We start from the raw sequence: 20,719 nt of genomic DNA on the forward strand, positions 1-20,719 counted from the left end.
CACGAGAACTTGTTTGATTCCTTCTTCACATGCCTGTGTTCTTTGTGGAACTTGTTTATCATTTGTTTTCGTGTTCTTCATAAGCTTCTTGATGATCTCGCTTAAACTTAAGAAACTAGGTGCAAGACAGCCAAGACCAACGAGAGATCATTTGATTAAATCGGTGGAAACCATATTTTTTAATGGGTGGAAACCATGGGAAACAGTTAGAGACCATCGGGCCATATAGCTTAAGGTTGGCTCGATTTCACGCGATGATTGATCGAGTCAATTACTGTATGGCTCTCTCTATAGTTTTCTTCTAGCGATATTTATCTCCAAAAACTAATGATTGAAGTTACGTTTGTCGGTGCTTAGCGGCAAAACGTCAGCGCAAATTTGAAATCATAAATATTCTGAGAATATACCATAAGCAATGACTGGCATATTCTAAGAATATATTTAAGCCCTAACTTTATTAACTAAAGCCCTATTTTTAAAATTTAAGCCCTTATCTGTGTGTGTGGTGGGCTTGATGATCCACGAAGAGCTCTCCATCGCGCCCACCGATCAGCGTCCCATGAGCGGCATTCTCTACTCTCGGTGAGAAATTCCCATCCGAGACAGCGCGCGCGAGGCGATGGCGGTGGCAGCGCCTCTGTTTGGCAAGGTCTGCCCGGTTCTTGGCGAGAAGGCCGCGGCAATCGGGAAATCGTCTAGGTTAGGTCCAGTCCAGCAGCAGAGATTCACGGCGTTCTCGTCATCGTCGTCGGCGGCGGAGGTCTTTGATCCGTCTGGATTGCCGCCAGAGTCTTCTCTGGCTTCCCCGTCTTCGATCCGATGGGCACAGCTTGCGTTGCAAGGTCCCCGGGCGGAGATGGAGGACGACATGGAGCTGGAGGAGGGGAGAATTCCAGAATTTACGTTTGCTGCGGTCTATGATGGTCATGCCGGTATATCATCAGTGAACTATCTCAAGTAAGCTCTCTACAATTCGATTTTGATCTTTCTAGCGATGGTTCTTCAGGAAAGAGCTATTCAGCGAATGCGTGAATGCATTGCAAGGAGGAGCTCTTCTACAATCTGATAACTCGATCGATTTGGAAGCGGCACTCTCGCAAGCTTTCGTCCAAGTTGACAAACGCTTGCTCTCGTGGTTCGTCTAGCTCGATCCATTCATCTCCACACGTGATCAATGCGAGGTTTTGCTTTGCAGCAGGCTGGAGCAACAAGAGGAGGCTGATCGAGAATCTGGCTCCACTGCAACTGTCATGTTTCTGGGTAAAGAGAAGGTGGTGGTAGCTCACGTCGGCGACTCACGAGTGGTACTGTCATCGTCTTGCAATGCTTTTGGAGGATTTAACTAGTCTCCACTAGATTATCAGGTAATTTCTCGAGGAGGAAAAGCCGAGGAGTTGACGAGTGATCACAGGCCATATGGGAGCAGCAAGACAGCTCTAGCCGAGGGCAAGCGAGTCATTGCTGCTGGAGGCTGGGTATGTTTCTCTTGATCTTTAGTTTTTGGTACTGAGAACACTCGTGTTTTGTGTTTGACTAGATAAGCAATGGCCGAGTATGTGGTAATTTGGCTGTGTCTCGTGCATTTGGAGATATATCCTTGAAGTCCCGTAGAAAAGAGTAAGAAATCGTTCGCCAGTGAAGGATTCTTTTGACGAAGGGATCTGTCAGAATGCTAGAGGAGGGGCTCAAGAAAAACTTGTGGACGCAGAAGTTTGTGTCGAAGTAAGTGATAACTTTCCTTTGTCATTGTTTTCACCAGTATTTCCTAGACTTCACTCTAGAGTGTTTCAGGCGGGATCTCACAGGAGAATGGCTGACTGCGGCACCGGATGTTACTGCTGCCACTCTTGGTCAGGACGCCGAGTTCATCATTCTTGCTTCAGACGGCTTGTGGGATTCCATCAAAAGGTGAATTCCAGAGCTCATGCAGGACTCACAAGCAACTTTTATGGTTTTCCCAGTAAGGACGCTGTAGCATTTGTGAGAGAGCAACTGAAAGAGCACGGAGATATCCAGGTAATAATGTTTCCAATTCCATCTCTCCATAACGACTAGCTTTCCGTATCTCCCAGCGCGCTTGTGAGAACCTTGCGGCCGCTGCTCTGGTAACTTCTATCCATCTTACTTTCTTAAAATCTCATCCACTTTACAGGCCCAAAATGGCCAAGACAACATCAGTATTCTCATTGCCGATTTCGGGTGAGTGAATTTGGTACCTCTACATTCTCACAGACGCAAGATCAAATCAACAGAAAGGTAGCACGCGTGGATGGACTTGCGCAGCACCAAGACGTCTCAGCTGGGGTAAAGCAGGTGCTAGTAACGTCTGGCATTCTACTGCTAGGAGTTTATGCTTCTCATCTAGCAAGCTTGATCAGATAAGTTCCACTCTTTACATTCATAGTTGATCAGCTTTCATCTAAAATTTGCAAAACTTTGGCGATCGAACAAGAATCCGCTCAACAATCTTCCCAAGTTTTTGTAACCATATGTTAAGAACCGATAATGCTGGTAAGCTCATTTTCTGCTTCTGGCTCATGCTCTTCCTTGTCCTCTTGCAGCTCCTCGTTTACAAAATAACCATTGCTCGACTTCTCGTAAGTCACCTTGCTCAAGCCAGTGCTCATCTCGGTTTGAGCTTGGAACGAATTCACCACCCTGTCCCGGTCCTTGGGATACGACCAGTAGAGGAAGGTGTATGTCAAGCAACAAGTCGCCATGGGTATGGCATAGGCGGTGTAGAGGGCCTTTCCCAGAGACACGGCATCGCCACTGTTAGCCTCCACTGGATTCTTGGACGTAGGTGGCGGCGGCACGTATCCATACAAGTGCTCCGCGAGCAAGCCCACGATGGGAGGAGCAAACGAAGCGAGAACCGACTCGAAGGACCGATCCAATGCGTAGATCGTTGTCCGGGACTTCTCGGGGACGATCTCCGCAAAGATTGGACTGTTTGATCCTCGACAGAGTTAGCAGATGGAAGATCTTTGAAGAGCAAAACTGTGGAAGAGCTTTCAAGAGCAGGGGACTTACTTGTTGGTGGCTGGAGCATTCCACGACGTACAAAATCCTAGCACGGCGAAGATGAGAGCGTGGAGCAGCAGCGAATTAGATCTCGGTGGCAAGCCCAGCAGTAGAATCGCCGTAAGTGGCACTCCAGAGCCGGAGCTAAACTGAGCGAGGATGATTCTCCCAGAGTCCGGGAGATGTTTAGAGATGGTGTCTCCCAAAGTTCCAGCGAAGAGGCCTCCCAGAGATCCGCAAGCCGTGAACAGGCCGAGAAGAAACGCTGTGTGCGTGTGGCTGAATCCTTTGAGCTCCAGCCAAAGTGGAGCAAACGCTAGCGATGCCCAAGGGAAGGTGCCAACAACACCCTGCGCTACCAAGAACTGGAAAGTTTTTACGTTGATCACCATCTTTCCTTCTTGAGTCGCTTCTTTGAGGCCACTCCACACTCCGGCAAATCCCCGCTCCCTCTTCCTGGACAACAAAGATCTCCAAAACTTTAGCGACCGACAAAGTCACGAGCTTACGCTTTGGCGGCAGGATCCACCGCGAAGATCAAGAGCAAGATCCCGAGAACCACGCTGATGGCCGTCACCAGCAAGAACGAGAGCCTCCATCCCGAGATCCCGAGGAAGCTCGTCCCGGCCAAGATGATCGACAAGAACCCACCAAGTATCGTCCCCACGCTGCCCGTGAGCTGCAGCCATCCAAACGCCTGGCCGCGCTTGGATTCGTCGCAAGCATCAGCTACGAGCGACTGGATCGCGGGGACGACCAGCGCCAGCCCGACTCCATTGAGAGCTCTCCACACTGCGATCTGCGCGAGATATCCAAGACCCACTAAGCGAAGCGATCGAGATCTAGAGCTAAGTACGATGGATCTACGACTTACTTGCGTGAAGGTTTGAGAGATCCCCACGAAGAACGTGGCAATTGACCACAGGAAAGCGCCGATGGCGATCACTTTGGAGCGATCGTAGTGGAGGCTGAAGTAAGCGGCGAAAGGGAAGCACAGCGCTTGGGTGATCGATCGGAGGAGCGTGAGAGACCCAAGTGCCGCTAGGCCCGTGTGGAGGCTCTCGCCTATCTCTTTGTACACACCTGGGAGGAGCGCCTCGTCCGCTTGCTCCATGACACTGGCGAGATTCACCAGGACGAGCGTTCGCACCCGCTCGTCGCTCCATAGCTTAGCCCTCATTCCTCCTCCTCTCGCGGCCACTCCAAGGGAATTAGTTCAAAAGTTTAACAGCTGTGCTTGACTAGAGTTGACTAGCTAACATGACAACGCATATTCCAAGAGATTTTTATCGTGCAATTCTGTGGTGATCACGAGAGGATCTGAGGAGTCGAATCATCGTGATTTCTTATTAAGTGTTTGATATAGTTCGGAAACCTGGAGCTGAACAGATCGAATCTCCTTAGAAGAAAAGTCACCGGCTAAAAAGAGCCCTAAAACCTGCTTGCTAGTGGTGAAATATAATCAATCAAAATCAAGGTAAATAAGGAAACTAAGAATATATGGCTTAAGCCATAGCTAAAGTTTAGAATTTGTGTAGTATAATACATTTTTTAGGGTTGCAGCACACAATGCAAAGGATAAACTTAGGTTTGGTATTTTTAAGCCCACTTTAGGTGACAAAGCATATTCTATTAAACTGGTCTAAGGGGAAAGAAAGTAGTCCTACTCAGCTAAAGTCAGCCCTAGTCAACTCCAAGTTGGCAGTGACGTGGACCAATCCATTACCGATAAGGCCACTTCAGATAGGGTAACGAGGCCCGAGCCAACCACGTCGTGCCACGTCTGCAGCTAGCGAGCAAAACCCCCTTCTTTCGTTTCGACCTAGTGTTCTTCGCAGACACACGTTCCCAGCACACGCTCGCGCTTTCTCTCACGCGAGAGAGAAGATCAAAGCAAAGAAAGGAAGGAATGGCGTTGGCGGCGGCTTCCGGGTGTGTGGGATTAGTGTCTGGAACAGCAACGACGAGCGCATCGTCGTCCAAATTCTTTGCCGGCCAATGCCGGGTCTCTCCAGCCGCGTCGTGGAATCGGAGAGTCCCCTCCTCCGCCGGATTGGTGGTGAGAGCTTGCGAGACCGCCGCCGCGCCACCAGCCACCGAGAAGAAGCCAGAGCCGGTTGGGCCTAAGCGTGGATCAATTGTAAGTGGATCCTTCTTCCAATTCTCGCTCGATTTGATCTTGGGTCTTGTTCTTCTTCCATCTTCTCATCGCGCACATTGCTAAATCCTTGGATGGATGCAGGTGAAGATCTTGCGGCCAGAGTCGTATTGGTTCCAGACCACGGGCAAGGTCGTGACAGTGGATCAGGTAAGCATTTCTACTACTTTTCGTTTCTCTTTCGATCGACTCGATCGATTGCCTGGATTTTCCTGATGGGTTCCTTGCAATCGCCAGACCCCCGGCGTGCTCTACCCCGTTGTTGTTCGATTCGAGAAGGTGAATTACGCTGGAAACTCCACAAACAACTACGCGCTGGACGAGGTCCAAGAAGTTTAAAAAGAAGCGCTCTCGTGTAAACCACATATATCTCTCGCCTTTATCTGTGAAAGAAAAAAAAGAGAAAAGATCCTTACAAAGACTGTACTTAACGTCTAAAACGAGTAATTTTATAACATGGGCTCCCGTGGCCTAATGGATAAGGCATTTGACTTCTAATCAAGGGATTGTGGGTTCGAGTCCCACCGGGAGTGTTATTTTTCAAAGCCCACAAAGGCGAATATACTTTTAGAACATTTTTGGTTTTTTTTTTCTTCTTTAAAGCTCCCTGAATATGCGAAGCTGGCATCTGTTCGAGAGTCTATTGATCTCATTCGATCCTGCAATTCCCTCTCTCACGCCCAGCGCGTCCACAGCCACGTTCTTGGAAAAAATGGCACCCAAAATTCCACCTTTGTCTCTAACTTGCTCATCCAGATGTACGGCAAGTGTGGTGCCGTGCAGTCGGCACGGATCGTCTTTGATAGCATCGCCCACAAGGATATTTTTTCCTGGAATCTTATGCTCGGCGCATATACCCGCAACGGGGATCTGGACGCCGCAAAAGTGCTCTTTGATAACATGCCCGACAGAGATCATGTCTCCTCAAACACACTTATAGCGGCATTCTCCAAGTCCGGCAAGGTAGATCACGCGGCAGATTTGTTCGCGGCAATGCCCGATAAGAATGTCGTGTCTTGGAATTCGATACTTGCAGCATATGCCCAGAATGGGAATCTTGCGGCCGCCAAACAAACGTTTGACTCCATGCCCGAAAAGGATCTTGTTTCCTGGAACACAATCGTGGCGGCGAGTGCTCAAGCCGGGAATCTAGAACTTGCAAAGGATTTGTTCGATCGGATGCCCCAGCATGATCTAGTCAGCTTCAATGCCATGCTCGACGCATTTGCCCGAAACGGGCATCTGGCAGACGCTTACGCCCTTTTCCACGGGGAAATGCTCTCCCGCGAGAGGAATATCATCTCCTGGAACGCGATGCTGGCTGCAATGGACACTCCGGAGCGTGCAAAGGCGCTGTTCGATCGAATCCCTGCGCACGATTGCTTCTCCTGGAACTCGCTCCTTTCAGTGTATGGATCTTCGCGGCTTGTGGATGCTGCCATGGAAATCTTCGAGCTCTTGATGCCGGAGTGGAATCTCGTATCATGGAATTCTCTCTTATCAGCAATGGCAGATCGTCGAGAAGATCGTCTGGTTGCAAGCATCTTTGCGTCAATGCCCGAGAGGAACCTCATTTCCTGGACTGTGATGCTGGGATCTTGCTTGGATCTTCCACAGGCGAAAGAAATCTTTGATGCGATGCCCGAGAGGAATCAAGTGTCCTGGAACACGATGCTCGAGGCATATGCCCAAAAAGGGAATCTGGAAGATGCCGAGAATCTCCTCTGTACGATCCCCGACACGGACGAGGTAACGTGGAGCATCATGTTGATGGCATATTCCGACCACGGCAAGCTCAACGAGGCCCTGACCGTGTTTGACCGAACCCCTCATTATGACGTTGTCCTGTTGACCACCCTGGTGTCGGCATATGCCCGGCACGGGCATGTCCGCGAGTCGGAGATTCTGTTTGACTCCATGCCGGGGTGGACTCTCATCTCGTGGAACGCAATGCTTGCCGCATATCTCCACAACAGAGAGTTTGATCTCGTTGACTGGACCTTCTCGTCAATGCCGGTCAGAGACGCTGCGTCGTGGTCAGCGCTCGTGGCCGCAGTTGCCGCGAGAGGGCAATTCGAGAGAGCCGAGTGTTTGCTCGAGACAATGCCCGAGAGGGGCATTGCCGCTTGGAACACAGTTCTAGCGATGAACTCGATCAATCGGCGAGGATCCCAAGCGGCGGATATCTTCGCAAGGATGAAGCTGGAAGAGAATTATGGCATGAATGAGGTGACTCTCAATTGCGTGCTGCTGGGGTGTACTCACGCGGGCGATCTGGCTTCCGGGAGGAGGTACTTTCGATCAGCAGCGCTGGATCACGAAATCCCAGCCACCAAGCAACACTACTGCTGCTTGATCGATCTTCTCAGCCGAGCTGGGTATCTAATCGATGCCGAGGAGCTCTTGACTACCATGCCCTTTGTTCCAGAGGCCCAGGACTGGCTTTGCCTGCTCGGGGCTTGCCGGAGCCACAGAGAAATTGGAGTGGGATCTCGCGCAGCGCAGGAAGTGCTTGGATTCTCCATGGCGATGCTAAAAGCTGGGCCTTACATCCTCCTCTCCAACATGTATGCTCTTGGCGAGCGCTTGGGTCTCCCATCAAAGCTCTTCCTTCTTCCATCCAGTCAAGAATATAGATCTAGAGCCCTAAATATTTGAACTTTCCCGCCATTTCGCGCCAAGGGTTTAGGGCATTTCTCACCCGGGATGGGGGCAAAATCCAGGCTCCAGCAGCGGGACGCGCACGCCAAGGGTCGATCGATCATCGCTTGGGACAAGGCAGGCAAGAATCTCGTCACTGCTGGTGTCGATGGCAAGGTTTTGATCCACACCTGGGATCCATCGGTGCCCTCGGCCGTGATCGCCACTATCAAGGCACACAACGCGGCGGTCACTTGCGCAGCGCTCTCGCCGAATGGGACGGTCTTGGCGTCTGGATCGGTGGATCACTCGGTCAAGCTCTACAGCTATCCAGGTTAGGCGGTGTTTTTTAAGTAACTTTTCTTTGTGAGTGATGGATGATTTCTTTTGTTCTAGATGGGAAGTTTCAAAGCACAGTGACGAGATTTACTCTGCCAATTCGGTGCCTGGGATTCAGTGCTACTGGCGGTCTTCTAGCCGCTGCTGGAGACGATGATGGAATCAAGCTTATAGCCATGGCGGACAATTCCATAGCTCGGATCTTGAGGGGTCATGGTTCTCCAGTTACGTGGGTGGCGTTTGATCCCAAGAACGAGTATCTAACCTCGGCCGACAGCGACGGGACTGTGATCTTCTGGCTCATCTCTTCCGGAAAGAGCTTGCACACTCTCACACAGATTGCTCCAAGGATCGACGTCGAGTTCTCCGAGAGTAGCAACTGCGTTGCATGGAGCCCTGATGGAAATCTCCTCGCGCTTCCGGGTCGCAAGAGCGATGTTCTTCTCTTGGACAGGGACACGGCCGAAGAGATATGTACCTTCAAAGGTGGTCATACGAGCCCGGTTAGCGCTTTGGCCTGGTCGCTCAATGGGAAGTACCTTGCTACTGCCGGGAGTGATCTTCAGGTGGTGCTTTGGGACGTAGAGAAGCAGCAAGACATCGACGGGATGCTGTTTGAGACGCCACTTTGCTCCATCGCTTGGAAGCCAGTCGAGAATGCCTTAGCGGCGATCAACATGGAGGGGAAGTTTTCAGTGTGGGAGTCGGCAGTGCCTCCACACATGGTTTCCCCGACGATCTGTGTTAAGTCCAGCCTTGTGTCGGCGACAAACTTCGAGCAGCTCCACAAGTTTAGTGATGATGAGGGGTCGGAAGGCCATGGACAGTCCATAGACTTGGGAAGCCAAGACACTGCTGGTGGTAACGAGGATAATGACGAGAGCAACGGTGAAGAAGAGGAAGAGGAGGAGTTCCTTAGCTCGAAGAGACGTCGCGGTGGAAACTCTGCGTCTTTGGATGATGTCTACGATAAAAGGCCGGCAAAGAGGCCACAGGTAGAGACTGCGAGAGCCTCCTTCACGCTTAAAGTTCCGGCAATGCAAGGAGCATTTCAGCCGGGATCCACTTACAAGGTTGAAGGGAAAAGATGGTTTCTTGCTTACAATCTCATTGGTAGCATAAGCAGCTGCGATAAAGACGGTTCTTGTCATGTGGAGGTAACTTAGTTACCTACTCGATTCGAAGATACTCACGTTCTTTTGCTGCTTACAGGTCGAGTTTCATGATATTACTAAAGGAGTTCGCATTCCCGCCATGGCGGATTATTTTGGCTACACAATGGCTTCTTTGGGAGAGATAGCTTGCGTTCTTGCGAGTCCGCAAAATGGCGATAAGTGTCCGAGCACTCTGACATACAGGCCTTTCAATAGTTGGGCGAGCAACAGCGAGGTAGTATTCACGGTTGGCACAACAGTTTTCTTAGTTTCATGCTGCAGTGGTCGATGAGATTTCCTGCAAATGAGGAGGTTAAGGCTGTTGCTGTTGGGAATGGCTGGGCTGCGGCAGCAACAAGCTCTCACTTCCTTCGTATCTATTCGGAAGGCGGTGTGCAGGTATATTTCTTGGGTTTTTAATACCACTTGTAACTTGCAATGTTCTGCAGAGCTTTATCCTTTCGCTGTCGGGGCCAGTAGTTTCAATGAATGGATACCAGCATCAACTCGTAGTTGTCACTCACTCTTCGAATCCATTATCCACGGATGATCAGGTGAGCTTATTATTTTTCCTCTTCGCTTTAAAGATCATGCAAGTTTCTGGTTTGTGTAGGCAATGGAGTTCGTGGTTCTGGATTTGCAACGACGGAGCAAAGTCATGGATGGCCGTCTTCCACTTAGTCCTGGATCAAGATTAGCCTGGATTGGTTTTAGTGAAGGTGGCTCTCTTGGGTTTTATGATTCTCAGGTAATCGACGACTTTTTTTTTCGTCTTGTTGTCTCTAAAAGCTTTAAGCAGGGTGTCCTCCGACGGCATTTTCATGAGTTCGGTGGTTGCTGGGTTCCTATCTTTCGGTAATGTGCAGTTGATCGAATGAAGTGGCTAATAAGATTTTCAGAGCCGAAAAGGAAAGGAAAAACTCAAGCGAAGTTTTTTGGATGGTTGGATTCGATGAGACACAAACTTTTGCAGTAATATGTAAGCTGCCGGAGACACAGCCCCTGGTAAACATTCTTTGACCGTTTCGATGTTTTGATTTCAAATACTTTTTGCAGGTCTTTCCGAGGCCTATACTGAGCTTCTTCAAACACAGCTTGCCACTTGTCAATGCTGATCTTGGTGGCGATGATCTCGAAAATGACTACCTTCGCCATTCTCTACTTCTATCTGAGGTGCATTTGTTTGTCTAAGAAGTTTGTGCGTCCATTTGATGTGGGGGTTGTGTAGGCACGAGCAAAAGCAGATCGAGCTGCTGGTGAGGGCCTCGACGCCGATCACGAGGATGACAACGTTTTACAGAAGGAAATAGAGCACGACAAATATGTTCTACGTCTCGTGGCAGCCGCATGCAAAGGTAGAATTTTCTCTTTACGTCAAGTTTCATCTCTGACACCAACTCACTTAAAGGTGACAAGCTCGTGAGAGCAATGGAACTGGCAGCTTCTCTACGACTCCGAAAGTCACTGGAAGGAGCAATCAAAGTTGTCAATGCCATGCGTTTACCGTCTCTCGCAGATCGACTCAATATCATGCTCGAGGTATGCCAGAAAATTGTCTTCAAGAATGGCCTTCTCACTTCTTATCCTTTTTCTGCAGCAACGAAATATGCAAAAGAGTCTGGAAGACGACGTTTCAGAACCTGCGCGTGCACCAGATTCTTCCATCTGGGAGCGTACTCAAAGAGTGGAGGCTTTGGGGAAAGAGCCTGTTCAAAGAGTAGAAGCGCCCGGACCACCACCATCAGTTCTCCCCGTAGCTCAGCATCCAAAACCAGTGATCCAGAAAGAATCACCGGCGATCCCGAAGGAGCCGCCTCAGGCTCAGGCTCATCAACAAGACAGAGCAACTCTTTCCAATCAACCTGCGAAGATGTCGCACGATCAGGCGCCAATCTCTGCTCAACGGAAGGCAAGCAATCCTTTTGCAAAATCACCGACGCCAAATGGTGGAGCCTCCACATCGAAGTCGTCGGTGCTGGACTCTCTCAAGCTGCTCCAGGGCGATAAGAAAAGAAAGGAAACAGATGGCGAGCAGGGAAATAAAAGATCCCGCAAATCATGAACACGGCCTGGAGAAAGCAATCGTGATCCAGTGATCCAGTGGTGTCAACTACGTCCAAGTTGTCATCTTTTCATGGCTACCATCTGCCGGTGTGGATACCGCTACCAATGACTCGCACTGGAATTCCTCCTCGTTTGCGAGGGCTTTGCATCAAGGCAAATGGTAGCCTTCTTGTTTGGAATCTCCTCACTGGCTGCAGCAGAATGGCCATGAATTTCTCCACTCCTGACAGTATTATTTCTTGAACTTGTCACTTTTAGCAATTGCATCAAAAGTTCTTGTTAGCTGCTCGCAAACTTATTGTATCTAAATCTTCCTAATAGTTCTGTGTTTAGACAAACACTTTGTGCATAGAGAGAAATAATAAGAGGAGAAACATAGTATACATATCTGAAGAAGTCTTGATTGCATTGATATTAATAATCCAGATATTTTGCAAATTTTTATTCCAATGCTTGAATTGTACTCATAGTTTGCTTTCCATATTCTATAAAATAACAATAATAAAGACAACTGAAAGACAAGAGACTTGAAGTTTGTATCCGTTCCTTAGCCCATGCCTGTGCAGCATTCACAGCTGTGGGATCTCACTGCAAGCAGTCAAGTGTCAGGATCTATGCAGCCCCATGAGAGCCAAGCCAGTTGGAATTGAGGGAGCGAGCGGAGAAACCCTAGCCTCGGCCAGCATATAATAACTGTCGCATGCCCCACTTCTCTCAAGTAGATTATTATTATTATTTTAGAAAATAGAAGCAAGCAAAACTTCTCAGCTATGTATAGTGCGATCATAGTGTTTCTGGTCTTATTATTTCTTTCCACGGCACTTACACAAATTCCCGTTTGTCCAGATCCAGAATTAATAGGAGCAGTAAGATACAACAAGGAAAAGGCTCGATCAGGCAGCGTGTTTGATGCACAACTAACACAAACTTTTGATGCTATAGTGACAGATTCTGAAAGGAATCATACCGCGAGGATTGGAGAAATTCGTGGCTTTTCTTCCTGCTCTCAGTCGCCTGTATATCCTCGGTGCTCCCCATGCCTTGATACCTTAAGACGTGATATCCAAATGATTGCTCCTCTTGCTTTGGGAGCTGCTTCATGTTCCACAACTGGTGAATGCTACCTTCGTTATGAATTGTACGATTTTCTCAACTGATTTGCAAGAAAATAAATAAAAATCCATTGACAGCAAATCCACAAAATAGTGACCACAAGCGTTTAGGAGGGAGCGAGCTGCCAGCCGTAACTCCGAAGGGCTATGGTTTGAATAATGTGCAATATTCTTGCGATGAGTGGTCGTTCCCTCTTCCTGCATAAGTAAACCACAAAGCTTTCCAATTATTTTTAAAAATGTGAGCATTCCAGGCGAGAGATGGAATCCTTTTGAGTGAGCAGGATTATGGGCCATTGTTTGAGAGTGATGGTTTGCGCCGGTTGAATGATAAAAAATTATTCCTAATTTTAATCTCTAATATTTTATAAAAGGGGTGTAAGTACTTATAATAATTCAAATACTGGCAGCATATGCCCAGAATGGGCTTGCTGCCGCTAATCCATGCCCGACAAGGATCTCGTTTCGTGGACTCAATTGTGGCGGCGTGTGCAAGCCGGAAACCTAGAAACTGCAAAGTATTTGTTTGATCGGATGCCCCAGACCGATCTTGTCAGCTTCATGCTATGCTGGATGCATTTGCCCGAAACGGGCATCTGGCAGACGTTTACGCCCTTTTCCACGGGGAAATGCTCTCCCACGAGAGGAATCTCATCTCCTGGAACGCCACTCCGGAGAGCGCAAAGGCGCTGTTCGATCGAATGCCTGCGCACGATTGCTTATCCTGGAACTCGCTCCTTTTGGTGTATGGATCTTTGTGGCTTGTGGATGCCGCCATGGAAATCTTCGGGCTCTTGATGCTGGAGTGGGACCTCGTATCATGGAATTCTCTCCTGTCAGTGGCGATTGTAGAGAAGATCGTCTGGTTGCAAGCATCTTTGCATCAATGCCTGAGAGGAACCTCATCTCATCGACTGAAATGCTGGGATCTTGCTCGGATCTTCCACAGACGAAAGAAATCTTCAATGCGATGCCCGAAAGGAATCAAGTGTCCTTGAACACAATGCTCAAGGCATATAACCAGAGAAAAAATCTGGAAGATGCCGAGAATCTCCTTTGTACGACGTGGAGCAACATGGTGATGGCGTACTCCGACCATTTACGAGGTTCTTGCCGTGCTTGACCGGACCCCTCATTATGAGGTTGTCGTGTTGACCGCCCTGGTGTCGGCATATGCCCGGCACAGGCATGGCCGCGAGTCGGAGATTCTGTTTGACTCCATGCCGGGGTGGACTCTCATCTCGTAAAACGCAATGCTTGCGACGTATCTCCACAACAGAGAGTTTGACCTTGTTGACTAGACCTTCTCGTCAATGCCGGTCAGAGACTCTGCGTCGTGGTCAGCGCTCCTCGCTGCAGTTGCGGGGAGAGGGCAATTTGGAAGAGCCGAGTGTTTGCACGACACAATGCCCAAGAGGGGCATTGCCGCTTGGAACACAGTTCTAGCAATGAACTCGATCAATCAGTGAGGATCCCAAGCGGCAAAGATGAAGCTGGAAGAGAATCATAGCATGAATGAGGTGACTATCAATACGGGGAGCTGGTGCTCGTGGGATTGTACCGGACCCTCGTTTCGTAGCGCAACGGACTTGGAGTTCAGTGCGTGTTGCTGGGGTCTACTCAAGCAGGTTATCGGGCTTCCAGGTGGAGCTTCAGCACTGGATTACAAGATCCCAGCACAAATCAGCATTACTGCTGCTTGATGCTTTATAATTAAAATTGTACATCTAAATCTACTAGTATCTAGGAATCTCGATAGTCAAGTAATTTATATTTCCTTAAAACGGTAAAAATTATTTCTATAGATTTACTAGTTTTTTTTTTTATAATTTAGTTTTATGTTAATATCTGTAATTTCATTAAATTTCTTCCATCATAATTCTATTAATTACTATTTATATATACATTCCAACCACAACCCTTGGAAACAAAACTCCCTTCTAATAGCATTTAACCTTGTTATTGTGAAATCAACTTGTTTGGGGCTAAATCTTGGTATTAAACCATAACAATTGAAATTAAATAATAAATTAATTGGCAAAATAAATTTGATAGAATAATCATTATTACCATAGAGAAGTGAGTTAGATAATTTGCCCAACTATATATTAAATTTATAATAATGATTATTAAGTTAAATAGAAATTTGAAAATATAATATTCGAGTGCCTATTTTAGGAACTTCCTATGAAATTCTGAATTTTTTAAAAGTTTTTTACTTTGCTTGAAATATAAACAACATATTAAAGAAAAGTTTAACAAGAAGATTCAAATTTCTAAAAGACCAAAATAGAGTCATGCTTAAAGAAGAATATATGATGTTTTATTGCAAATCATAGTAGTGGTGTTGCCAATGTCAATAAAATTATTAATATTTAAGATTTTTTAAAATAAATTACTAGCCTTTGGTTGCTTAAGCAAATCTATAAGATATACCTAAAATATGTTTGGATATTTTGGGATATTCTACCATATAACAGTTATTATTTTTTATATTAATCTTGTATTTATAATTAATAAGTATAAATTACAAATTTCCTGAACACTTTCTAGTATATTCTACTTTATTTTATCATTTATATGTAATAGAATTAATTTTTCATTTAATTGAAGCTTAAATCATGTATTGGTCTTATAAAGTTATATATATTTATTTCCTCTAAAAAATTGAAATGAAAGTAGAGAATTGCATGTATACAAAAGTGTAAACAATAAAAAAGAATGACTTAACAAACTATTAATAAGGGTTTAAATATAAAGATAAAGAACTTAGAAATAAAAGTGCAATATTTTTTTTAATCAGTTAAAAGTTTTAGGAGATTTAGGGTTAAGTGTTAAGTTTATTACCAGAAAGAAAGGAACTATTTATTATTATCGTATTATAATAATTAATAAGTTTTTATTTAATCAATAAATAATAAGCTCTACTATTAAGCACTCCCACACTTGGATTAAAGCTTGAATTGTGCATAGATGATGGAATATGGTGAGAATGACATATAAAAAACTCATTAATCAACTACTCAAAGATTTGTTCTTAGTCTTCAAATATTATTGATTCAACCTTGCATCTAGCATGTGGTCTTGGCCTTGAACTGTTGTCCTTTGCTAACTCACACATTAATCTTTATATGCATTCTTCTTAATTGTTGGAAATGCCTGCAAAGAGTTGCATACAATATTCTTGAATTTTGACTCAATGAGGCAAGATTCTTATTCATATATCAAGTTGCTACATTAATTTGCCCTTCCTAAATTTGGACTTCTGCATTATGATAAACACTTAAGTAGTGGCTTCCCAAAGAAAGTTTAATAGGTAATATTCCCAACAAATGAGCTAGGCTAGATAATCTCCCCAACACAACAAATGAGGTTGTCAAGGAATGGGAGGCGAAATCACACAGTCATAGTAGAGGAGAGGAGTAGACATAAGGCATATGGAAATGCCTCAATTTCAACAAAAGGAGAACTACTTCAGCTTTAGTGGCCCATATCTTTTATAGGTAAGTTTGTAGTTGCCACATTGCATGATAAAGGAACCCAACATGGAAGGAAGATATGTTGTTAAATTGCTGATAAATCTATGTATTTATAGGGTGGATAGAGGGAGAGTTCAAGGGGGGAAATGGTTATTGAGCAAGTTATGAGTTGGGAGTCAAGTTAATTCAAGGGGGGTTCTTTAGGATATGGGACATCTTCTTATGTATTGCGCAGGCTTACACCTGTTTTAGAATTGCTACAACATAGCATGCCCTATATCAATATTATAAAATACAATCATATTTTGATTGCAACTATAGCAATCAAAACATGATTCTGTCAATTATAATATTATGTAGAATAAAAGAAAAATACTCCCAATCATGTTTTGATTACAATATATAGCTATATTTTAATGTACTAATAATTTTTTGGGTGTTGAATAGTATTGCTATTCCTATATAGTATTTTATTTACTAATCTATGGAAGTTTATAATTATAAACATGTTTTTAATTTATAAATGCAAGAATAATCTTATTGCTAGAATAAAAAAGAATATACTAGGAAGTATTAACTGTTAAAGGTAGAATATCCCAGATTATTTAAGTATTTTCTAGGTATATCCTAAAAAAACTAGAATATACTAGAAATATTTTATAAACTATATAAACAAAATTAATCTATATGAATAACAATAATATCCCAGAATCCAAGTAAAAATACAATCAATAAATATAAAGTTTGTGTAATAAAACTTATAAACGTGAAGTTGTTTATTTTTAAAGCATTTAGGGCCATTCGTGTTGAGCAGCCCTGTTCGAGATGTCCGCGACTAATCCAGCACTTGCTTGTTGGCTATGTCGGAATGGAGGTGCTTGGCTTCTGCTTCATGGTTGGATCCAAGCGGAAACGTGCTCCATAGACAAAGCATGGAAGAGGTAAGATTCAGCTAGACAATCTATACGAGCGCGGTGGTCAGATGAAAAGCATCGACAACGTCAACCACACGAACGCCAACACATTTCTACAAAGCCTCTCCCTCTCAGCGCTATTGACAACGATCTGCCGCATGAATCGACAGTTCCCGTGGCTCGGATCATCCCTTACGACTCTGCCAAACTCGGGATCACAGCTGCTGGTGGCCTGGTCATTGAGCTGATAGTTGCTGTTGAAAGCATAGCTCGCTCGCTCGCTCACGGTGAGAAAGTTGCAAGAGCCACCTTCGAAGAGAGGACTGCAGTCTACTTGCTGGCAAGTGGCATTGATCCTCTGCTCCAGCCCGTCCGTGGCGTCGTTTGAGACGCACCACCTCGCAGGCATGTACTCGACGTCTGGGACGTTCTCCAGCTCTCTGGCACCCAACAGCGTAAGGCCATACTTGCGAGTTCCATCGTACTGGAAGATCCCCCAGTGCCGCTCGTAGCCTGGTTTCTTGCGGTCTTCATCCACCAGGCTGAAGATATATGCGTGGAGCTGGCCGGGCCTCAGCGGGGTACCTCTGGAGCTTTCAATCCGCTTCACCAGGCCTTGGTTGAATCGCTCAGCGTTTTGCGGATTCGCCTGAAGGTTGCAGTCGGTCGGCCATCCGGTTCCTCCGACGATGATTGGCATGTCCGGGAAGCCGGCTTGTTTCAGAGCCGACACCACAGTGTCGAAGATGGCGTCGAAGGCGTTGGTGTAGTTGTTGCCTTGGTCCTGTTGAAATGGGAAATCGCCATCGAAGAAGGCAAAATCGAGGGGAAAGGATGGATCCTTCACCGAGCTGATGAAGGGGTGGATGTTGACGGTGAAAGGCGACTTTGAGTCGGAGAGAAGCTCCAAGATGGTCTTCATCTCGTCGGGGCGGATGAAATTTCCAGTGGAGGGTGTGAAGGAGTTCGAGGTAACGATGCCAGCGCTGAAGGGAATGGTGGTTTTGATATCTCTGGTTCTTGTCTGCTTGTCGAGCGCAGCCCGGATGTTCTTCACTGCTCCAACAACAGCGTCGAGTCTCACATCGTGTAGTGGTTCCTCGCCAACAGCGACATATCTGTTTGACAACCTCTCAGATCAACAAACGATCACAAACAGGAAGACAAAAAGAAACAAAAGATATCACCTGATGTCTACTCGTCTCTTGGGGTACTTGAGGTACCAAGTTACGTTGCTCTCCACCCAGTTGCGAGCAGCGTGCATGCTCGAGGACAGCGTCTCCAGCATGGTGTTGGGAATTCCAACCATGACTTCGATGTTGGAGCCTGCCAGTGCGTGGAGGACGGAGGCGTCCGTGTCAAACATCTTCACTCTCGTGAAGCTGTTCTTCTGGAGCATTTTGACAACGCTCGGCGCGTGGAGGGGGTGAGATACCTGCGTTCCCCAGTTGACACCAACCTGAGCTCGACTTGATCCAACTAGCAGCAGCAGCAGCAGTAGCGACAGCGTTGTCGAGAAGTCCAGCCGGACCAACATCACTACGAGCAGAATCGACCATCTCCAAACGTCCTATCTCTCCCACCTCGGTCCGAAGAGTAGCGGCTGTCATCCTTAAAACGCACTGCTACTCAACTCCTTGCTTGACTTTGGTTTTACCTCTACCTTGATCCCGGGCTTCGTAGAGATCAATGCAACCATGGATCTTACCAGAGGTAAACGTTCGCAATTCACATCACGACGGAAATCACGAATGAAGCTCTTTTTTCTAACCAGAAGAACAAACTGCTAGGACCAGAGATAAGCTTTTGGGAACACAAACTCTTTCGTTTGCTTAAATTTCTCTTATCACTACAGCGAGAACGATGGCGAACACCATCATGGCAAACGCTCGAGGACGCTCTAAAGTAACTCGTGAAGAGTGCGATGCGACGACTTTCAGCTTGATCTGCCGGATGAATCGGCAGTTCGGCGTGCTGGGATCGACACCGGTGATGATCCCGTTTCCTTGGAAGTCACAGCTGCTGGGAACTTGGTCCTTGAGCTGGAAGTAGCTGTTGAACGCGTACGAAGCGGCCTGCTCGGGAGAGAGCGTCGGGTAGCAAGAGCCGCCATCCGGGACGAGCGGCGTGCAGTCGGCTGCCGAGCAAGCGAAATCAATCTGGCCTTGCGGGACTGCTATGCCGGGTTTCAAGACGCACCACAGTGCCGGGTAGTAGTCAACGCCACCGACTTTCTCGAGCCCCGACGAGCTTCCGCTCGTGTTGAGGAGGTACTTGGGCTGACCATCGTACGTGAAGAGACCCCAGTGACGCTCGAAGTTACCCGGGGCGATGCTCTTGAGGTCCTCGTCGAAGAGGCTGAAGATATAGGCGTGGAGTACAGTTCCTGGCCGCATTGGCGTACCTGGTGGAGAGGGCCTGTGGATCCAGAGGTGGAAGAACTTAGAACACTCGCAAGATCGAACTAGAAGTTGGCATGAGATACTTACGAGATGATTCGACTGACCAGAGCCTGGTTGAATCTCCTCGCGTTGGATGGTGTCGCGCTCGGGAAACCATCGGTCGGCCACCCGGCCTCGCCCACGATGATCTCCATGTTTGGGAAGCCCGAGTCCGTGAGAGCCGCGACCAGCATGTCGAAGGTGGCATCAAAGACGCTCCTGTAGGTGCTCTGGCCGTATTGGACCTGGAAGCACCCGTCCAGGAACGCATATTCACTGGGGAAGTTTGGATCCTGCGCCAGGCTGATGAAAGGATAGAGGTTGATCGTGAAGGGGGCTCCGGTGCTGGCGAGAGCTTTCACAATGTCGTCCATGAGCATCTTGATATCGTTCCTGAAAACTCCGGTGGATGGATCTTGGTTGCCGGGGTCCCGGGGCTGCAACACATCGGCATTGAGTGGCACGGTGGCTTTGATCTGGTCCGCGAACTTGGCCTTGGAGAGCGCCGCCTGGATGTTCTTCAGTGCTGGGAGGGTCACGCCCTCGAAACTTTTGTTGTAGCCCGCGAGAAAGGGCTCGTTTCCGACAGCGACATACCTGGGTCAAGTAAGCTTACCCTTCAGTCATCAGTCCACTCTGGTAAATTCTCAGTAAGTTGGTCACAACTATAACTCTCAGTCCACTCGTTCGTTAGTCGACTTCAGTCAACACCTTTCACTCAACACTCCATCCATTTCCTCCTCTAGTCAACGTTAGTCCACACTTCTCAACAGTCAACTGATATAGTCTACGTTAGTCCGCTTCACAGTCAACACACACTTACCTGATATTGACCCTCTTCTTGCGGAGGTAGTAGTGCGTGACGTTCATGAGCACCCAGTTGCTCGCGGCGGCGGCGTCGGTGGCCAGCGTCTCCAGCATGTCGTTTGGGATGCCCAGCATCACCTCCAGCGGTGAACCCGCCAGAGCGCTCATGATTCGGGGCTCCGCCTCGAACAGCTTCACTCGTCCCACATTGTTGGAGACGAGCGCGCGAACCACGTCCGGCGCGAACAGCGGGTGTGACATCTGGGTTCCCCAATTCACGCCGATCGTTCCACTCTGATGCCGCTGATCTGCCGGTGATGGTGGTTGCTGTTCTTGACCTTGTGGTGGTGGCGGCAATGGCTGCTGTTGATCTTGTGGTGGCGGTGGAGGTGGCTCTTGATCTTGGCCTTGTGAGGGTGGCGGCGGCGGTAGTGCCTGTTGATCTTGCGGTGGTGGTGGTGGCAATGGCTCATAGTCATCGGTTTGAGCAACAGTGCTAACAAAGCTATGACCATCACAAGAAAGAAGGAGAAGAAGAAGAAGAGCCAACATCAATCTCGACATGATCTATGGAGAGAAATCTTCCA

At 47.3% G+C, this 20,719-nt stretch overlaps 8 protein-coding genes and 1 non-coding gene across 14 annotated transcripts; 6 read left to right on the forward strand and 3 right to left on the reverse strand.

Moving 5' to 3' along the window:
- Positions 1 to 487: 487 nt before the first annotated feature.
- Positions 488 to 2,601, forward strand: LOC9649866 (protein phosphatase 2C 57). Of its 4 annotated transcripts, XM_024659315.1 has the most exons (13): positions 490 to 957; positions 1,007 to 1,135; positions 1,196 to 1,304; positions 1,357 to 1,364; positions 1,412 to 1,475; positions 1,538 to 1,617; positions 1,669 to 1,722; positions 1,792 to 1,908; positions 1,962 to 2,016; positions 2,073 to 2,105; positions 2,153 to 2,199; positions 2,253 to 2,511; positions 2,562 to 2,601. In XM_024659315.1, the coding sequence occupies exons 1-12, from the start codon at positions 620 to 622 to the stop codon at positions 2,380 to 2,382; spliced, it is 1,164 nt and encodes a 387-aa protein (XP_024515083.1). In that variant the 5' UTR covers positions 490 to 619; the 3' UTR covers positions 2,383 to 2,511; positions 2,562 to 2,601. The 4 variants fall into 4 exon arrangements, with proteins under 4 accessions (XP_024515084.1, XP_024515083.1, XP_024515082.1 ...); XM_024659314.1 differs by lacking the exon at positions 1,357 to 1,364 and having other exon boundaries at positions 1,365 to 1,475; XM_002985312.2 differs by lacking the exon at positions 1,357 to 1,364 and having other exon boundaries at positions 1,199 to 1,304; positions 1,365 to 1,475.
- LOC9649867 (MFS-type efflux pump MSMEG_3705) lies at positions 2,375 to 4,310 on the reverse strand. 3 transcript variants are annotated; one of them, XM_024659313.1, is made up of 4 exons: positions 3,899 to 4,310; positions 3,542 to 3,823; positions 3,034 to 3,503; positions 2,375 to 2,949 (listed from the first exon to the last, which is right to left on the reverse strand). In XM_024659313.1, the coding sequence occupies exons 1-4, from the start codon at positions 4,202 to 4,204 to the stop codon at positions 2,493 to 2,495; spliced, it is 1,515 nt and encodes a 504-aa protein (XP_024515081.1). In that variant the 5' UTR covers positions 4,205 to 4,310; the 3' UTR covers positions 2,375 to 2,492. The 3 variants fall into 3 exon arrangements, with proteins under 3 accessions (XP_024515081.1, XP_024515080.1, XP_024515079.1); XM_024659312.1 differs by having other exon boundaries at positions 3,034 to 3,480; positions 3,534 to 3,823; positions 3,899 to 4,308; XM_024659311.1 differs by having other exon boundaries at positions 3,034 to 3,480; positions 3,534 to 4,309.
- Positions 4,311 to 4,846: 536 nt separating this feature from the next.
- On the forward strand, positions 4,847 to 5,668 carry LOC9652995 (photosystem I reaction center subunit IV, chloroplastic). The gene is made up of 3 exons (XM_002985313.3): positions 4,847 to 5,164; positions 5,267 to 5,332; positions 5,420 to 5,668. The coding sequence occupies exons 1-3, from the start codon at positions 4,934 to 4,936 to the stop codon at positions 5,519 to 5,521; spliced, it is 399 nt and encodes a 132-aa protein (XP_002985359.2). The 5' UTR covers positions 4,847 to 4,933; the 3' UTR covers positions 5,522 to 5,668.
- On the forward strand, positions 5,643 to 5,715 carry TRNAR-UCU. The gene has a single exon. It is a non-coding gene; the product is annotated as a tRNA-Arg (tRNA).
- Positions 5,716 to 5,938: 223 nt separating this feature from the next.
- Positions 5,939 to 6,816, forward strand: LOC112340581 (pentatricopeptide repeat-containing protein At2g35030, mitochondrial-like). Its single transcript, XM_024659271.1, has 2 exons — positions 5,939 to 6,710; positions 6,800 to 6,816. The coding sequence occupies exons 1-2, from the start codon at positions 5,939 to 5,941 to the stop codon at positions 6,814 to 6,816; spliced, it is 789 nt and encodes a 262-aa protein (XP_024515039.1).
- A 37-nt stretch (positions 6,817 to 6,853) lies between these two features.
- Positions 6,854 to 7,840, forward strand: LOC112340582 (pentatricopeptide repeat-containing protein At4g02750-like). Its single transcript, XM_024659272.1, has one exon. It carries the CDS (start codon positions 6,854 to 6,856, stop codon positions 7,838 to 7,840), a length of 987 nt encoding a protein of 328 aa, XP_024515040.1.
- Positions 7,841 to 7,878: 38 nt separating this feature from the next.
- LOC9649868 (WD repeat and HMG-box DNA-binding protein 1) lies at positions 7,879 to 11,709 on the forward strand. The gene is made up of 12 exons (XM_024659310.1): positions 7,879 to 8,156; positions 8,219 to 9,318; positions 9,374 to 9,550; positions 9,598 to 9,714; positions 9,765 to 9,869; positions 9,929 to 10,063; positions 10,115 to 10,170; positions 10,215 to 10,320; positions 10,372 to 10,488; positions 10,544 to 10,670; positions 10,724 to 10,854; positions 10,913 to 11,709. Exons 1-12 carry the CDS (start codon positions 7,889 to 7,891, stop codon positions 11,375 to 11,377), a joined length of 2,904 nt encoding a protein of 967 aa, XP_024515078.1. The 5' UTR covers positions 7,879 to 7,888; the 3' UTR covers positions 11,378 to 11,709.
- A 5,239-nt stretch (positions 11,710 to 16,948) lies between these two features.
- LOC9649869 (glucan endo-1,3-beta-glucosidase 6) lies at positions 16,949 to 18,421 on the reverse strand. Its single transcript, XM_002985379.1, has 2 exons — positions 18,072 to 18,421; positions 16,949 to 18,002 (listed from the first exon to the last, which is right to left on the reverse strand). Exons 1-2 carry the CDS (start codon positions 18,419 to 18,421, stop codon positions 16,949 to 16,951), a joined length of 1,404 nt encoding a protein of 467 aa, XP_002985425.1.
- A 295-nt stretch (positions 18,422 to 18,716) lies between these two features.
- Positions 18,717 to 20,706, reverse strand: LOC9652996 (glucan endo-1,3-beta-glucosidase 5). Its single transcript, XM_002985380.2, has 3 exons — positions 20,149 to 20,706; positions 19,374 to 19,922; positions 18,717 to 19,302 (listed from the first exon to the last, which is right to left on the reverse strand). The coding sequence occupies exons 1-3, from the start codon at positions 20,694 to 20,696 to the stop codon at positions 18,717 to 18,719; spliced, it is 1,683 nt and encodes a 560-aa protein (XP_002985426.2). The 5' UTR covers positions 20,697 to 20,706.
- Between the last annotated feature and the right edge of the window lie 13 nt (positions 20,707 to 20,719).

This window comes from Selaginella moellendorffii, unplaced genomic scaffold (genome assembly GCF_000143415.4).
Source record: "Selaginella moellendorffii unplaced genomic scaffold, v1.0 SELMOscaffold_67, whole genome shotgun sequence".
In the NCBI taxonomy this organism is placed as follows: Eukaryota; Viridiplantae; Streptophyta; class Lycopodiopsida; order Selaginellales; family Selaginellaceae; genus Selaginella; species Selaginella moellendorffii.

Bases quoted from the DNA above. Each gene is read 5' to 3' on its own strand.
- LOC9649867 (XM_024659311.1), bottom strand. From the start codon at position 4,204: ATGAGGGCTAAGCTATGGAGCGACGAGCGGGTGCGAACGCTCGTCCTG. The intron at 3,481-3,533 runs GTAAGCTCGTGA...TTTGTTGTCCAG, and splicing joins GTGGATCCTGCCGCCAAAGC to GAAGAGGGAGCGGGGATTTG. The intron at 2,950-3,033 runs GTAAGTCCCCTG...AGGATCAAACAG, and splicing joins AATGCTCCAGCCACCAACAA to TCCAATCTTTGCGGAGATCG.
- LOC9652995 (XM_002985313.3), top strand. From the start codon at position 4,934: ATGGCGTTGGCGGCGGCTTCCGGGTGTGTGGGATTAGTGTCTGGAACA. The intron at 5,165-5,266 runs GTAAGTGGATCC...GGATGGATGCAG, and splicing joins GGCCTAAGCGTGGATCAATT to GTGAAGATCTTGCGGCCAGA. The intron at 5,333-5,419 runs GTAAGCATTTCT...TGCAATCGCCAG, and splicing joins AGGTCGTGACAGTGGATCAG to ACCCCCGGCGTGCTCTACCC.
- LOC9652996 (XM_002985380.2), bottom strand. From the start codon at position 20,696: ATGTCGAGATTGATGTTGGCTCTTCTTCTTCTTCTCCTTCTTTCTTGT. The intron at 19,923-20,148 runs GTAAGTGTGTGT...TACTTGACCCAG, and splicing joins AAGAAGAGGGTCAATATCAG to GTATGTCGCTGTCGGAAACG. The intron at 19,303-19,373 runs GTAAGTATCTCA...CTGGATCCACAG, and splicing joins CTGGTCAGTCGAATCATCTC to GCCCTCTCCACCAGGTACGC.
- LOC112340582 (XM_024659272.1), top strand. From the start codon at position 6,854: ATGCTCGAGGCATATGCCCAAAAAGGGAATCTGGAAGATGCCGAGAAT.
- LOC9649869 (XM_002985379.1), bottom strand. From the start codon at position 18,421: ATGTTGGTCCGGCTGGACTTCTCGACAACGCTGTCGCTACTGCTGCTG. The intron at 18,003-18,071 runs GTGATATCTTTT...GTTGTCAAACAG, and splicing joins AAGAGACGAGTAGACATCAG to ATATGTCGCTGTTGGCGAGG.
- LOC9649868 (XM_024659310.1), top strand. From the start codon at position 7,889: ATGGGGGCAAAATCCAGGCTCCAGCAGCGGGACGCGCACGCCAAGGGT. The intron at 8,157-8,218 runs GTTAGGCGGTGT...CTTTTGTTCTAG, and splicing joins CAAGCTCTACAGCTATCCAG to ATGGGAAGTTTCAAAGCACA. The intron at 10,855-10,912 runs GTATGCCAGAAA...CTTTTTCTGCAG, and splicing joins GACTCAATATCATGCTCGAG to CAACGAAATATGCAAAAGAG.
- LOC9649866 (XM_024659314.1), top strand. From the start codon at position 620: ATGGCGGTGGCAGCGCCTCTGTTTGGCAAGGTCTGCCCGGTTCTTGGC. The intron at 958-1,006 runs GTAAGCTCTCTA...ATGGTTCTTCAG, and splicing joins TCATCAGTGAACTATCTCAA to GAAAGAGCTATTCAGCGAAT. The intron at 1,618-1,668 runs GTAAGAAATCGT...GGGATCTGTCAG, and splicing joins TTGAAGTCCCGTAGAAAAGA to AATGCTAGAGGAGGGGCTCA.
- LOC112340581 (XM_024659271.1), top strand. From the start codon at position 5,939: ATGTACGGCAAGTGTGGTGCCGTGCAGTCGGCACGGATCGTCTTTGAT.